The following is a 15,487-nucleotide window of genomic DNA, read 5'->3' on the forward strand; positions in this document are numbered from 1 at the left end:
CGCTGTCATATAACCTCTAGCTCTCCAGATTACTCCAAAGTCAAACACAATACCATGTGCATACCTAGAATCAGTGTATATATTAGCTGTCTGATTCTCAGCTATTTTTAGCGCTTCAATCAATGCTGTTAGTTCTGCTTCTTGTGCAGACTGTTTCGGTGGAAGTGGCTCTGCTTTGAGAGTTTCAGATTCTGACACAACTGCATACCCTGTATGGAAGTTACCTGTGTCATCTGCAAACCTACTACCATCTATAAACAGCTCTAAATCTGGATTTTGAAGTGGTGTTTCGGATACATTGGGTAAGCCTACCGTCTCTTGTAAAATGAGCTCTGTACAATCATGTGTGTCTGTAGGGAAAAAATTTGCGTGTGGATCAGTGTCCTTATTCCCCCCTTCAGACTCGAGAGGTAGCAATGTAGCTAAATTGAGAGTCTGAAGCCTTGCAAATGTGATAGTAGAGGGAAGCAGCAAAGAACACTGTAGCCGCAAATGTCTGGCCATGGAAATGTGTTTTGGTTGGACCTGGTTTAATATCCCATAAACATCATGCGTAGTTTGAACTGTGAGTGGATGCTCTAGGACAATTTCTGATGCTTTGTCCAACAATAGCGAGACAGCAACAACCACACGTACACAGGTTGGCGCTGCCCTGGCTACTGGATCTAACCTTGCTGAAAGATATGCAATTGGTCTTTGTTTCCCTGCATGCTTCTGGGTAAGAACTCCTGTAGCATGGGAATCAACTTCTGCAGCCATAAGCTGAACTGGTTTGGTGTAGTCTGGTAGCCCTAACGCTGGAGCTGAAACAAGGGCATCTTTTAATTGTTGGAACGAAATCTGACCTTCTTTTGTCAACAAATAAGGTTCACTTTTTACACAGTCATACAGTGGTTGCATTAGTTGACTGGCATGTATAATCCATTGTCTACAATGAGACACTATTCCTAAAAATGCTCGTAGCTGTTTATGATTTCTAGGCTCATTCATCTGTCTTATTGCTTCAGTTCTTTGAGGTGTAAGATGCTTTTTACCTTGAGAAATGCAATGACCTAGAAAGACCACTTTGGTCTGACAAACTTGTAGCTTTTATCTATTCACTTTACACCCTTCTTTTTCTAGAAAACATAGTAAACTCACAGTGGACCTTTCTGCAGTTTCTAGATCTGGGCAGCAAAGTAGTAGGTCATCCACATACTGCAAAATTACTACCTGTGATTCGGGTTCAAACCTCTGAAGGACTGTTTGTAGGGCATTTGAATAAAGAGTAGGGGAGTGTATCATTCCCTGTGGAAGGCGTGTCCACGCCAACTGTTTGCCCTTAAATGTAAATGCAAATAAATGCCAACTATCTTGGTGTAAAGGAACCGAGAAAAATGCATTTGAAAGATCTATTACAGTAAACACTTGAGAACTGGCTGGTATCTGTGATAGTAACGTATGAGGATTGGGTACAACTGGGGTGATTGGATCTAGAACTTTGTTTATTTCTCTTAGATCATGTACCATACGATATTTGGGCATAGAACCCTTATCAAGAGTTCTCTTCTTGACTGGATACAGAGGAGTGTTAGCAGGTGATTGTATCTCTACCAGAACTCCTCTCTCTCTATATCCCTCTATCTGTTTTGTAATTGCTAATTCCTGCTGGGCACTCACAGGGTATTGTCTGAGCTGTGGGAGAACAGTTCCTGGTTGCACAGATAATTTTACAGGAGAGATATGCAATAATCCCACATCAGTGTCACCCTGTGCCCACAGTGTTTCTGGGACCGTTGAGAGGTCTAGATCTGTGGTGTACTCTTTTTCTTCAGCATAATCCTCAAAAGCCTGAATTCTGACATATTGTTCTAATGATTCTGCATCATCAGGGATAGTCAACATAACTGTGCCATCTTCCCTAAAATTGATGTTAGCTTCTAATTTCTTTAGGACATCAGTTCCTAACAGACATGTTGGGGCACCTCTGGCATACAAAAATCTGGATGCAAAACATTTAGGTCCTAATGAGACCTCTAGGGGCACAGTATATGGCAGTGTTCGAATTACCCCATCATAACCCTCAGCAAAAGTTGTTTGTTCTGAAATATCTTCCGGATTCGGAAGAAAATCTTGATTCAAAATTGAGGAAGTTGCACCTGTATCTATCAAAAATGGAATCTCTCTCCCCCCCACATTCACCTGTATCATAGGTCTTCTAGCTGGTAGGGAAGTTTGTAACACATCGAGTCAATCTGAATCTGATATGGGACCATCTATGATGGTAGATTTCTGCTGGTTGTCCGTTTGGGAAGGGTTATTTCTGGGAACAAATTTGCCTGACTTTATATCTGCCAACTTCTTCCTGCACTCTTTTTGGAAATGACCTGGCTTTTTACAGTAGTGGCAAGGAAAATTGTGTCTCACTCTTCCTCCTGTATTAGCTTGTGCTATTCTAACAGGCTTACGATTCTCTCTCATATCCATGGCTATTCCTAAACATCGCTGTTTCACAATATTTGGTTGTTCAATTGTTCTCCAATCTGGAGTAGAGGATTTAAATTTTTCTCTGATTTTCGGATCTAGCCCCTCTATTAATTGTTTTGTAAAAAGTCTCCTTACTGAAGCATCAGTCAAATCCAATCCTTCATCCCTAAAGCTATTTTCTAGTTCTTGACTATATTCTTCAATACTTTGCCCAAATTTCTGCATAATCACACCTGTAGACCCCCTTTCCCTCTGTTTTCCTCCTTCTGTTCTTCCAGATGGTACAAATGATTGGGCTTTTGGATCTAGGTAAGGTGGTGGGATTATATTACAACTTTTTCCCTTTCCCATGATCCATTTGGAAGTGTCTGGATCATACTTCCAATTCTCCTCTTTAGCTGTTTTTGAGACCTCTATCATACAATGTATGATTTCTTCCCACCCATTATCTTTGATAATTCCACCTCGTTCTTTACTCAGTCTTTCCCATTCTGTACTGAACATAAGTGCTTCTGAAATTCCCAATTTTCCTCTCACTCTTCTAATCTGACTTCTGACTGCCTTTCCACATCTTTCCTGTATGATATCTGCTGCTTCCACTTGTCCTAAGACGGTTTTGGTCTGTTTATTTCTCATTTTAGCTATTTCTACCCCAGGTGACGTTTGGACAATCACTGTGGTGATGTCTCGTTGCCTTCTCTCCTAGGGAGCTAAAATATCCTTTCAATATTTGCTATTTCTACCCCAGGTGACGTTTGGACAACCACTTCCTCTGTTGGTGGCGTCTCGTTGCCTTCTCTCCTAGGGAGCTAAAATATTGAAGGGCTTGTCTGCTCTGTTTCTTCTAATATGCAGGACGTACTTAAGTGCTATTATGCACACAGACCCAGCAACACCATACAGATCACAAAACTTTCTGTGTCAGTTAGCATACTTGTCCCAGGCTCATGAAAACCGCGTCCTGGGCTCATTCTATCACACCTTATCCAGGGAATGTAGAAACAAGTTCTATAGGAGAGTCAAGCATGGGCGGAGGTCTCCCAGAAGGACGCTACCTCATAACCCAGTTAGGCTGACTTCACCAATAACCTTGTTCTAACAATCGTGGCTTATTGTTCTACGTACTTCTATTCTTCTTTCACAACACATGTCACAACCTTCACACTGTTCACACACTGTTCACACACTGTTCACACACTGTTCACACACTGCCAGGGACAGGACTCATAAGTCTATACAATATGGTAACCCGAGTTTTATAGGTATCTACTCACTACTAGACTAACCCAGCGTGACACGGCTCATAGAGATCTTTCGGATAATACAGGGCAGATAAAAGAGAACTAATAATGTCTCTTACCTGGCCAGGTATTTCAGTTCATTTGCCGTCCATTATCCCAGATCTCCGTTGTCCGTATCCGCAGGTAAATCTCGAGCAAACACTCTCTCCTCAGGTCCCTGTTCAGGCGCCAGAATTGTTGAGTCCTCATCCGTCCCCGGCTTTCTGATGTAGAGAGATCCAAGTAATAACACACAGCACAAGAGATGTGTATTCATATGCAGGGATCGCTCAGGAGCTCGCCTCTGACTCACTGGGCTCACCCCTCCTGTTTATATAGGAATGAGATAAGCATTTACAGACATGCGTACAAGGGCTCATATTCTCTAACAAAAGAATATCTATTCTGCTGGTCACGTCCAACTTCTGGAATGTAGGTCAAAGGTCACAATAACAAGAAGGTATGCGTCCATAAAAGGAAAATGTCTATTCTGCTCAAGTTTGCTCATATGAACCAGACATCTCTGTAAAGAAAAACAAAATGGATTCTTCAATCTGATCTCTACAGTAGCAGGGTACATCACTGTAGGGATTGTTGGAAGAGAGTACAGATAGCACACCAGTGACCTCAGTGACCAAAATGTACCCAATTGGGAACAGGGTACATCGCTGTAGGGATTGTTGGAAGAGAGTACAGATAGCACACCAGTGATCTCAGTGATCAAATTGTACCCAATGGGGGAAGATAGGTCCATGTAGGGACTGTTGGTAGAGGGTACAGATAGCACACCAGTGACCTCAGTGACCAAAATGTACCCAATGGGGGAGGGGTACATCTATGTAGGGACTGTACGTAGAAAGTACAAATATCACACCAGTGACCTCAGTGACCAAAATGCGCCCAATGGGGGAAGGGTACATCCCTTTTGGAATTGTTATCACGATTTAACTTATTAAATCTAAAATGCTACAGCTATTTATAAAGAAATATGACAAAAACATCTAAGGTTTAATGAAACGTGACACCTCTGAGCATTCAGTTTAAAGATGCCTTTAATTTGTCAAAGTTCGGACACAGTATCCCAATTTTGGATTTTCTTATAATAATGTATCATCTTTTAGGTACCTTTACGTATGCGGCTACGGTTGTCTTTTACACATAATGGACATCTAGTTCAAGAAATATCTGAACTGAACAACTTTCCTGCAGAAGCATGGCAGTGACATGGTCGGGTTTGCATGGACACTCGGATAGTGCCAGAGACATCACAGAGTTTTTCTGAATGATGGAAAAAGAAAATAAACCGACTAATGTGTTACACTCAGCAGATACGTAATAACTGGAAGCCAAGGAAGGTGGCAGTTTCTATATATGTGTGATGCTTACAGGATAGAGTTACACAGCTACAGCTTAGAACACGCACATGAAATATCACTAAGTGTGAACCTGTAAAGAGTGAGGAAGGATATTCGAAAGATATTGTAATAAAATTCCTTTAAAGACCAGACATGCTATTTTCCACCTCTAGGTGGCATCATTCTACCTTGACTTTATTTCTAACCTTGCTTCCTTCCCACTATTCCAGTGTTGCTTAATACTGTACCAGTCTCTACACTAAGGCACTCAAAACATGTATCATAGCTTCAGTATGAAGACAGAAGAAATCCCATTAGAGCAACATAAAAATACAGAAATGGTTAACCCTTTAATTCGCCGTTTACAGATTTGCCAATTCCCTTTAGGCTGTTTGTGTTAATTAGGATTTGCGAGTATAATGAATTCTCCGGCTAATTAATGCTGTGTAGTGATGATGAGGGGGTTGCCTGAAATAGTGTGTAAGGGGGGAGCAGCCAGCGGTGATGTGGGGGGGTTCATGTGAGTGGCACCGAGCCAGCCTGTACCTGCCCCCTTCAAGATGACAGACTGCAAGAGACAACAGTGAGAGAGAGCGCAGTGACGAAGGAGGGAGAGTGCGCAGAGTAGCAGATGCATCCGCCATCGAAAAATCAGCATCTTCTCTACCCTCCCACCAATATCCAATCGTATATATTTCACCCCCACCAACTCACCCACTTCTGCTCCCCGAGGTGTGAGCTGGCAGCTGTGGGCACTGGCCATCTGTGTGCGTGTTCATGCATTTGCATCTGTTTGTCTGTGCCCTGTGTGCGCATATCTGGGCAGAGAGCTTGGCAGAGAGAGTGTGGGGCAGAGAAATACACAGCGTGAGATATACATAGAAAGAGATGGGCAGAAAGAGGCAGATAGCGAGAGTTGGCACAGCTACAGACGTTGGCGAAGAAGCTGGCACAGACGCGGCCCCCTTGGAGATGGCACCTGGTACTTATCATTGTGCCGTAAACAGTATGCATGAAACCGAGTGTAAAAGAGCTAGCGTGCATGGATATGACAGGACATGGTACGAGAAAAGAAGAGGATGGCACGCCAATTCATTTTACTGATCTTACGAGTGTTAATTGCTCCTGCTCCCGGAGTGCTTGATGTTGGTACATATGTACGAGTCGCTTGGCATGCATATGTGCTATTGGGTGCTTTCGTCTAGTCCTGCCATAATACACCCTAGCGTTTCAGCAACAATGGCTAAGCCAAACGAAATTCTACCATGCCCAAGAAGACCATCAAGAGCTACTCAACAATGGCCGTATTGGAAATGACGGTGGAAGGATACCAGAGGCCTCCAGATAACGGTGAGACAGACCTGACTCCAAAAAATAACAATGCATCATTATAACCGCACATAGGGAGGTAAAGGCTTGATATATTCTGAATCTATACCCGTATGGCTTGAAGGAGAGACAACGTCCTGTTGTCAATTTATTGTAGACATAATGATTTACAAAACACACAAACACCAAATTGACATTTTAAGTTTAGATTTTTATAGTTTTTTAACCATTTATACATCACTCTGAGGAAATCCTCAAACTCTTTGCATGCGACAATCCATGTTAGGTGAGCAGCTGGTCACTAGACAGGCTAAAAGATACAGGAAGAGCATGGGCTATATCCTATACTAAGCTGGCATGATGTGCTCTTTGAAGGTCAGATTTACGGCTTTGGTACTAGTTAGAATGTTTGGTTAGTATACCAATCCTGGCTATGTTAAATTATATAACTGGCAGGATCTACGAAGGCATTAAGTAAATCCAAGGCCCATTCTGTGCCACCCTTTGTGTATCCTGTAGTGTTATAACCTTTATATTTAACAGTACTCATTTAATTTGGGGGAAAAATTAAAGAAAGACAATCAGCAGGTAAGATTGATATTAATAGGTCACTGGATGCTTAAGTGTTTGACAGCTGGTGGGACAAAAGAATCAGACATAGGTTTTAGGGAGGAAAAGAATCTATACATTTTTGTAGAAATAAACTCTACGCATGTGCCATTTACGTGAAGTATTACTAGAATTTATTTGATGCTTCAGCACATTACTTAAAGTTTGTCAAATTTGCTAGGCAAGTAAAGGTATATTTATTTAAGACCATCATATTCAGCCACAAATTTTCAACGCATGCACACAGCAAGTGAAAACCACGAGAAATCTTCATCATTTTCACTTGATGGGGGTCTCCACTAAAATTTTAAAAAGTGAAAAAGCTCATTTTTAAAGCCATCATTCCATCATATTTCATAATGTGGCAGTGTACAGCAAACAGCATTTGCTCAATATCACATCAGCCAAACATCAATCAATTCAAAGAAACCTTTGGAACTCCAGTACTTCTGTCACCATATTATGCGGTCTTAAAGTTTAATATGTTCAGTCTGCAATAATAAATAGTAATGACATCGGTGAACTGGTTGGCTTCCTAATGTATTAGTGCTTGACAGTTTAATTTTTAAAAGATATTTATGCATTTACATGAAATAGGGACTTGAGAATTGCACTGAAAAATCTGCAAAGGACGAGCAGCTAAGAACGTTCCTCGAGCAGTCTACTGCAGGCTTTGCGCATTGTCGGAGATCCTCTCGTGTCCTGTGCTTTGTTTAGGTTGATAGCAACCCTGTGATTATGGGATAACGTGACTTGTTTTTCAATAGCCATAACATGGGTATAAATAGGGATTTTTTTATTTTTATCTATGATTTCTACATGTTGTAAATTAATTTCTCTGTTATTGGTGGATACCACAACTGGTCTTTGGCTGTTTATAGGCCACTGAGGACAACTAAATGAATTGGAGGGATATAAGAATGACCATATAAAAAAATTCTAGTTGATTGTAATATGTACAAGTAGTTGTAAACCGATGTGCTTAGAGGGAGCTTGCTGCGTTAGGGCTTCTATCATTCCTGTGAGAGGAAGGGGGATCATATAACTAGAGACGCCATTGGCAAGAGAAAATGATGGTGCAAAGGCAAGCTATTCCAAGGACATATGAAAAGGCGAATATGGTGGCTAGCAGGAAATGTAAAGGACGTGTGTGATATCGGATGGATGCAAACAGTTTAATAAAGACTGGTTACGATAACCAATGAGAATGCAGAATTGAAAGCATCCTAAGGTTCTACAGCTGTGGCGCACCTAGAGGTTTGGTATTGTGGAAGGGACTAATAGATAGCACAAGGGCAAAAACTACAAAATGTGTTTATGGCAGCAATATATATTAAAAAAGTTTCTATATGGTTTTTATTGCATATCTGTATCTTATGGAGAAGTGAGTATGCTTTTCGGCTTGTTAATGTAAACTTGCAAACCATTATATAATGTCCATGCTCATTTTTAAGATCATATTTTAATGTATAATGAAAGTGGTCAAGGTAAATGTTTCTTTTCTTTCAAATCCTTAAGGTATCCAAACACCTTAAGCTAAAAGCTTGTTTGGCTGATAGTTACTTCTTTGGACCCCCCCATAAACATGCCAAGCATGAAAAGGTAGAGGCAGCTACCAAAATTTTCTGGCAAGGGCTTGTCTCTGGTGGCAACAGAGAAACAAGCCTGTTAAAAATTAGTTGTTCCCTAAACATATACTATAGGGGAATTGTCATGACAGACCCATACACATAAGATAGTGGACCAGTCTCAATGAAAGCGACAGGTACAGCCAATTTATAGCTACTGCATATGTGCACCTCTACAAGTCCACAACAGCTGGAGGCCTACAGGTTGCTTTAGTTATGTGCTCGGAGAGAGGGAAAGTAATGATTAAAAAGATTATACTACATACGGAAGACTTGGGATAAATCAGGGAATGTAGAAAATATGAGAAAAGATGTATAGATTTTGTTTTAGAATATGTGTTAGTATCCAAGCTAGACTATTCAGATGACAGAGGAGTCCATACCAAACACATGCCTGTTTACCTATGTAGATGCCATGCTTCTCTGAGTGATGAACTAAACGTAGTGACACAGCATTTTCTGTAACCCATAAAACAAATCATCGTCCATTTCAGATACCAATCTTTCCATCCACTTTTTTTTTGGTGTAAATATTTTCTGTAACTTTGGATTTAAAAGGTAATTATTTTTGTATTTAGTATTTTACTTGTGTTTCGTTGTTTGGTGGTTTAATATCCCAATCCTTCCCTCCCCATCCCCCCAAAAATCCCCAAGCTTAAAACATTAAGAGTGAGGTATGGGGAGAGCGATACAGGGGAGCAAGAGAGTGAAAAATGTCCCTCCCCCCATAACCCTCCCCAGAGAGATAAAGCCCTTCCCTTGTCCCCTCCACAAATGGTTAAAGCATCACAGCGAGAGTTCATGGAGTGGTGTTAACACCCCTAAGTATTACAAAGTTCAAGTCACTGGTTGAGAGGTGCTGTATTCCATATTGAAATAAAACTCCCAAAATCTCCATGTACACACATGTGTACATGCATGTGTGACAGGAGACGGGCATCGCCTCTTGTTTGGTTCCATAAGTCTTGGAACTTTTGGTTATATTTAGTTTTTTTTTTTCCCTCCCCCTGTTCATTGGTTTATTGTTCATTACCATTCCCCAAGTCAGGGAGTTTGGGTAAAGAGTTTATAGACAGGGGGAGGTCACTCTTGTTTTGGCACCAGGTTCAGAAAATCCAGAAAAGCTTTGGGTTCTCAGTATTTCTATGCAGAGGTTTAAGGGTTTTTTCATTTTCTTTTTGGCCTGTGTTATGATGTATTTCTTTGTGTATACGTACCTGCTGGAGAGACGCACATACAAGCTGGGGGAGACAGTCATGAAAGTAGGGTAAGTGTCCCTCCAGCAGGTTAAAGGGCAAGGAAGCAATCTTGAGTGAGGGAATGCTTCATTTGTAACAGACAGACACAAGTAGGGAGACAATCACAAAAAGGGAAGTCACATGAACACTCTAGGAGGTAAATGAAACATACACAAGAAGTGAAATAAAATAGATAGACAACCTCAAAGCTGAAGTATGAGACAGCAATAGAGTGTCTCTATAAAGCCATGAGCACAGAGGTAGCAGCACTCTTTGGCCTGAGTTGAGGTATTGCAGAGGATGCTCCATCACTGCATGCACTTTGTGCACGGTGCTGCTGTGACCTCAGATGTTGGCTTCGAGCTGCGGGACCCTGCAGTAGTACTTGGCAGGAGAGGCAGTGATAGGTACAGACCCTCACTCTAAAAGGTGGAGGATGCGGTGGAGGGTCAGTGTAACAGCCTGAACGTTGATGAGCTTCAGCTTCTCCCTCTTCATCATAAGAGGTCTTGCAGCGTTGGCACTGGTACCTAATTGCCACATCCACCATTGGAATATCTTCATCTTCTAAGTCATCATCTCGTTCCACACTTTCTTCTCCCAGTGTAGGTTCCTGACCCCCACTTTCACTTGAAGCTTTCGTCTGTGAAGGCTCTGGCTTACGGAATGATGTTGCCTCAGGAGCCAATTTAAGGGGTGCCGGGAGCAGCCCTAGGAGAGTGTGGGGAATCACTGGGTTAATTGGAAATAGACGTTTCTTTAATCCATATAGCTGTTGAAAATATGGGCCTTGTATCTGGGGGGTGAACAAGGGAGTGGCAGCTGGAGCAAGTGAAAAAGGCATAAAGGGAGCCCCCATGAGAGGGGCAGCCTTTAGAGGTGAGTGACCAAAAGTCTCAGGGGTCATTGCAGGTTGTGATGACTCTTTAGTGGTATCAATGGTAGTGTGTGAAGAAGTGGGGGCAGATGGTGTTGCACGGGGAAGTAGAGCAGGAGGTACAGTAGAAGTCATCCCGATGAGGCTTGGAGGAGGGCCTAAGATAAGAGAGAAAACCATGATTAGTGGAATGAGTCATACTGGTATAAATAATAATCATCTGAAAACGTGGAGGATAAAAAGTAATGGTGGCAAATGTAATAAAGTTATACAAAGATGGAGATTTCCTTAGTATCAGTCTTGCAGAAGCACTCATTGAATGTGTAATAAAGACTTTGTGAACTAATATTAGAGCGTAGTTCTCCAACATAATCCTTAAAGCTTCATCTTTTGCCAAGCCATTTTTAATGCCAAAAGGCTTTAATGGAACAGTGGTTCCAAATTAAGACTTCATATTCGCTACCGTCTCACAACTGCAAATGTCTACAATAGGCACCCAAGCGAAACTGGTAAAATCTGTAGTGTTAGCTGGCCATATACGAACAAGTCCATCAAGCTTGGTCTTGCTGTATTATTCTTATATCTCATATTAATGAACAATTTATTAATTTTGGACCCTTAGTTTATACTGTATTAAAATGATAATCTGCTTCAAGCAACTAAAGCCTTCTTATATACTGAAACAGCATATACGGTAATTAGTTTTTAAATGAATAGATTTGATTGTCTGAACATGGAATATCAATTTAGATTATCCTAGGCATTTTAGATAGCTGATTAAAAATATGTTTAAATGCAGAAAAAAAAATGGAATATTTCAGTTGACAAACCATAAATTGCCCTTGGATAAAAAACTGGCAACTTTGCAAATAATGTAATTATTCAATATTACCAATTATTTTAAAAAATGTGGTGAGCCCGCATCAAAGCCGGGACATGTCAGCTGTTTTGAACAGCTGACATGTGCCCACAATAGCGACGGGTGGAATCGCGATTCACCTGCCGCTATTAACTAGTTAAATGCTGCTGTCAAACGCTGACAGCGGCATTTAACCAGGGCTTCTGGCCATCGGGCCGTCCCCTGTCACATGATCGGGGGTCAGCGATGCATCTGCATAGTAACCATAGAGGTCCTTGAGACCTCTATGGTTACTGATGCCGGTTTGCTGTGAGCGCCACCCTGTGGTCATTTTGAATGGGGTGAAAGGGGGGTGATTTAAACTTTTATATTTTTTTATTTTTGTCACTTTTTTTAACTTTTTTTTTTTTAACTTTTGCCATGCTTCAATAGCCTCCATGGGAGGCTAGAAGCTGGCACAACTAGATCGACTCAGCTACATCAGATTGCTGCTATGTAGCTGAATTGCAGGCTTGGTATGAGCGTTGACCACAGGGTGGCGCTCACAGCAAACCGGCATCAGTAACCATAGAGGTCTCAAGGACCTCTATGGTTACTATGCAGATGCATCGCTGACCCCCGATCATGTGACAGGGGACGGCGATGCGCTCATTTCCGGCCCGATGGCCGGAAGCCCTGGTTAAATCCATGTGGAATTACATGTTGGATGGAAATGTTTTTATGGCGTGCATATAATATAAATAGTAATGTCATATATTAAAGTCATTTCTGTTAGAACTATATATTGATTACTTGAAAAATTATTGTCTTTGTTCTTCACCAAGTTCTTTGTTGTATCACGCTGCTGATGTTAATAATGACTGTAAACTACCAGTGAGTTGAAATATTCTGCATTATGACCAGACTTCAAAAAAAAAGTTTGAGTATAGGTTTCATATATTGTCAGTAGTAAAGCTGGTCTGTGTTAGCAGTGGAAAGGTTTGGATACTGAAAGGAGGCTGTGTTACGTTTATTAACCCTCACCCCCTCACCTGTGATATTGGGGGTCAGATCAAAGAAGTGAGATTTTTCACAATACTTATTTGGTGCTGATATACAGTGGCATGTAATAGATTGGGCACCTCTGGTCAGAATTACTGTTATTGTGAACAGTTAAGCAAGTTGAAGATGAAATGATCTCTAAAGGGCATAAAGTTAAAGATGACACATTTCCTTTGTAATTTAAGCAAAAAAGGTAATTATATTGTAATTTTTTACATTTTAAAAATTACAAAAAGGAAAATGGTCTGATGCAAAAGATTGGACACCCTTGGAGATTTGTGTGCTCAGATAAGTGAAAAATCATATATTTTACCTCAGGTAAGTGACCAAGGTTTCAGACCTTAATTAACCTGTTAGGGCTATGGCTTGTTCACTAACATCGTTAGGAAAGGCCTGGTGATGCAAATTTTGCAGCTTTATAAAAACCCAGCCTCCTCTAACCTTGTGGCAAAAAAGCAGCCACGAGTTCTTCCAAGTAGCTGCCTAGCGCTCTGAAAATGAAAATGGTGGAGGCCCACAAAGCAAAAGAAGATGGCAAAGCGTTTTCAAGTTGCCCTTTCCTAAGTTCAAAATGTAATTAAGAAATGGCAGTTAACAGGAACAGTGGAGGTCAAGATAAGGTCTGCAAATGCCAAGCAAAATTTCTTTGGGAGCTGCTCATAGGATTGCTAGAGAGGCAAATCAGAACCCTCCTTGACTGCCAAAGACCTTCAGAAAGATTTAGCAGACTCTGGAGCTGTTCTACATTGTACTACTGTTCAGAGACATGTGCACAAATATGGCCTTCATGGAAGAGTCATCAGAAGAAAACCTCTCCTGCATCCTCACCATAAAATTCAGAGTAAGAACCTAACGTATGTGAGATCGTTCTGCTACACATGAGCGTGGTCAGAGCTGTGTGAGCGTGGGAAGTCTGTCTGCCATCGCGCTCACAGAGTTCTGACCACACGCATGTGAAGCAGAACTATCTTACCCAGAGGTCAGACCTGTGTAAGCGCAGGGGACAAAATCACTGCACGTTTCAGCGATTCTCAGCAATCCGAATCCGGCACACGCTGTCAGACCTGTGTGAGTGCGGGGAGAGTCTTACATATGTTGTGCACACTGGCGGTGGTGAGGTGGGGGAACTTTTTTATGTTGACAGGAACTGCGCATGCTCGGCCAGCTGATCGGCCACTGAGAGGACGGATAATGCTTGCAGAAGATAAAGCTTGCCCAGGGGGCATACTTCACAAGATAAAAGATTGTTATATTTTAAACGGAGCATCATTTTTTAAAAACTGTAAATTACAAAACCATTTATTTCCACGTTTGCTGCTTAGTTAAATGTATTCTTTCTGGAGGCACAAACCCTTTAAATAACTGAATAGACATAATGACATAATAGACAAAATGAATGGCTTTTCATTTTGGTGATGTTGCCATATTGCTGTTTTGACACATTTTTAATCCTTATTTATCTGTATCAATAAAGTATATTTTTATATCAATACTGTTATAGAGATAATTATAAAATCTATGGAGTTCTCATATTAACATTGAAGTGTGGATTGAATGGAACAAGTCTAGCTCCATGATCTCCAGATGAACCTTGACTGCAGCTGAGACCCCCTACCTACCACTCCTGCAAACAAGTATATAAAGGTGGTCATCTGATAGATCACAGATACAAATCCCCCCCTCCACTCCCGCATGCCTAAGCATGCGAGAGGTATCAGATTTATGGCCCTTGCTTCCCTAACTGCACAGAACTGCAAGCAGTGATGGGTGCTTCTTTATTCCTTTCAAGTTATGAACATTGTTTTTTTTAATCAGTTATGAAAGTAATATTTTCAGAGTCTTGACAAAGTGGTGAGCATAACGCATTGCCTTATGTTATAGGGCTGTTAAGGTAACACAAATTACTATCGGGCAGAGGAATGACAATATGACAACGTGATAACCAGCCATGTTATAAGTCACAGGAAGGGAGGTATGTGGGCATGACATGTGTTAATTAAAAGCAAATACTGAACTATAATATTTGCTAGTCTTGGGAAATACAGTTCACTGTAGTTCTGTCCATTTCCAAAGATGAGAGCTCCTTTTCATAAAAGCCAGTGCCAACCCTGCAACATCAGATTTAGTAGATTTATTGTTTATCTGTGATTGTACATAATGTATTGTTTTCTTCCCATTTTGTATCATCTTTGCATATTTTTTTATAAACACTGCCTACTTTTTGGATTAAATATAAAAAATGCAATAGCTCTGTTCCTTTTGCTCTGTAAACCACACCATTGAATCAATAACACAGGTCAACAAAAAAAAATTTTTTTTCTGGTGTCCAAAATATTTAAATGAATATGGGGTATTTTTGGGGTGCTGATTCTGAATATGCTATCAGTTTTGCCAGATTGGCTCAAGTTTTTGAGATTTTTGGTATCTTATTTATAGCACTTGTTGGTAAATGCGACGCATCATCTCATTAATTTCTTTGGATTAGTACTTGAACTGAGCAGTTCTCAATATAGTTTTGTGTTAATTAGTGTTCTAAAAGTTGGTTCATAGCTTGATTTTTGCACTAACTTTATGTTGTTGTCTGTTTTCCAGTGAAAAGCATGAACTCATCAAGAAGAAGTTGTCTTAACGATCCAGACTCATTCTGTTACATTTGTGGTGAATACACACTGCCAAAACATAGAAGAAACATAACAGACTTCGTAAAAAAAAGTGTATTTTGCCTATTTTGGGGTTATGCTTGGGGACCAAGACAAGTTTTGGGCACCACACATAGTGTGCAAAGCATGTATCGAATTATTACGA

General features: G+C 40.8%; 2 protein-coding genes and 1 long non-coding RNA gene across 4 annotated transcripts in view; 2 read left to right on the plus strand and 1 right to left on the minus strand.

Annotated features, from left to right (window-relative positions):
* The window catches only part of AP1G2 (adaptor related protein complex 1 subunit gamma 2), an 84,482-nt gene extending 79,121 nt beyond the window's left edge, over nt 1-5,361 (plus strand). For both annotated transcript variants that reach the window (XM_077299301.1, XM_077299307.1), the window contains exon 22: nt 4,868-5,361. In XM_077299301.1, the coding sequence (XP_077155416.1) occupies nt 4,868-4,969 (102 nt within the window). In that variant the 3' untranslated portion in view covers nt 4,970-5,361. The remainder of the gene's footprint in view (nt 1-4,867) is intronic.
* A 945-nt stretch (nt 5,362-6,306) lies between these two features.
* The window catches only part of LOC143817851 (uncharacterized), an 86,267-nt gene continuing 77,086 nt past the window's right edge, over nt 6,307-15,487 (plus strand). Inside the window, exon 1 of the long non-coding RNA XR_013224188.1 lies at nt 6,307-6,451. This is a non-coding gene — a long non-coding RNA (uncharacterized LOC143817851). The remainder of the gene's footprint in view (nt 6,452-15,487) is intronic.
* Nucleotides 7,151-15,487, minus strand: part of ZFHX2 (zinc finger homeobox 2) — a 123,691-nt gene continuing 115,354 nt past the window's right edge. Inside the window, exon 10 of the mRNA XM_077299291.1 lies at nt 7,151-10,940. Coding sequence (XP_077155406.1) covers nt 10,144-10,940 — 797 coding nt within the window. The 3' untranslated portion in view covers nt 7,151-10,143. The remainder of the gene's footprint in view (nt 10,941-15,487) is intronic.

The sequence above is a fragment of the Ranitomeya variabilis genome, chromosome 1, assembly GCF_051348905.1.
Source record: "Ranitomeya variabilis isolate aRanVar5 chromosome 1, aRanVar5.hap1, whole genome shotgun sequence".
NCBI lineage: Eukaryota > Metazoa > Chordata > Amphibia > Anura > Dendrobatidae > Ranitomeya > Ranitomeya variabilis.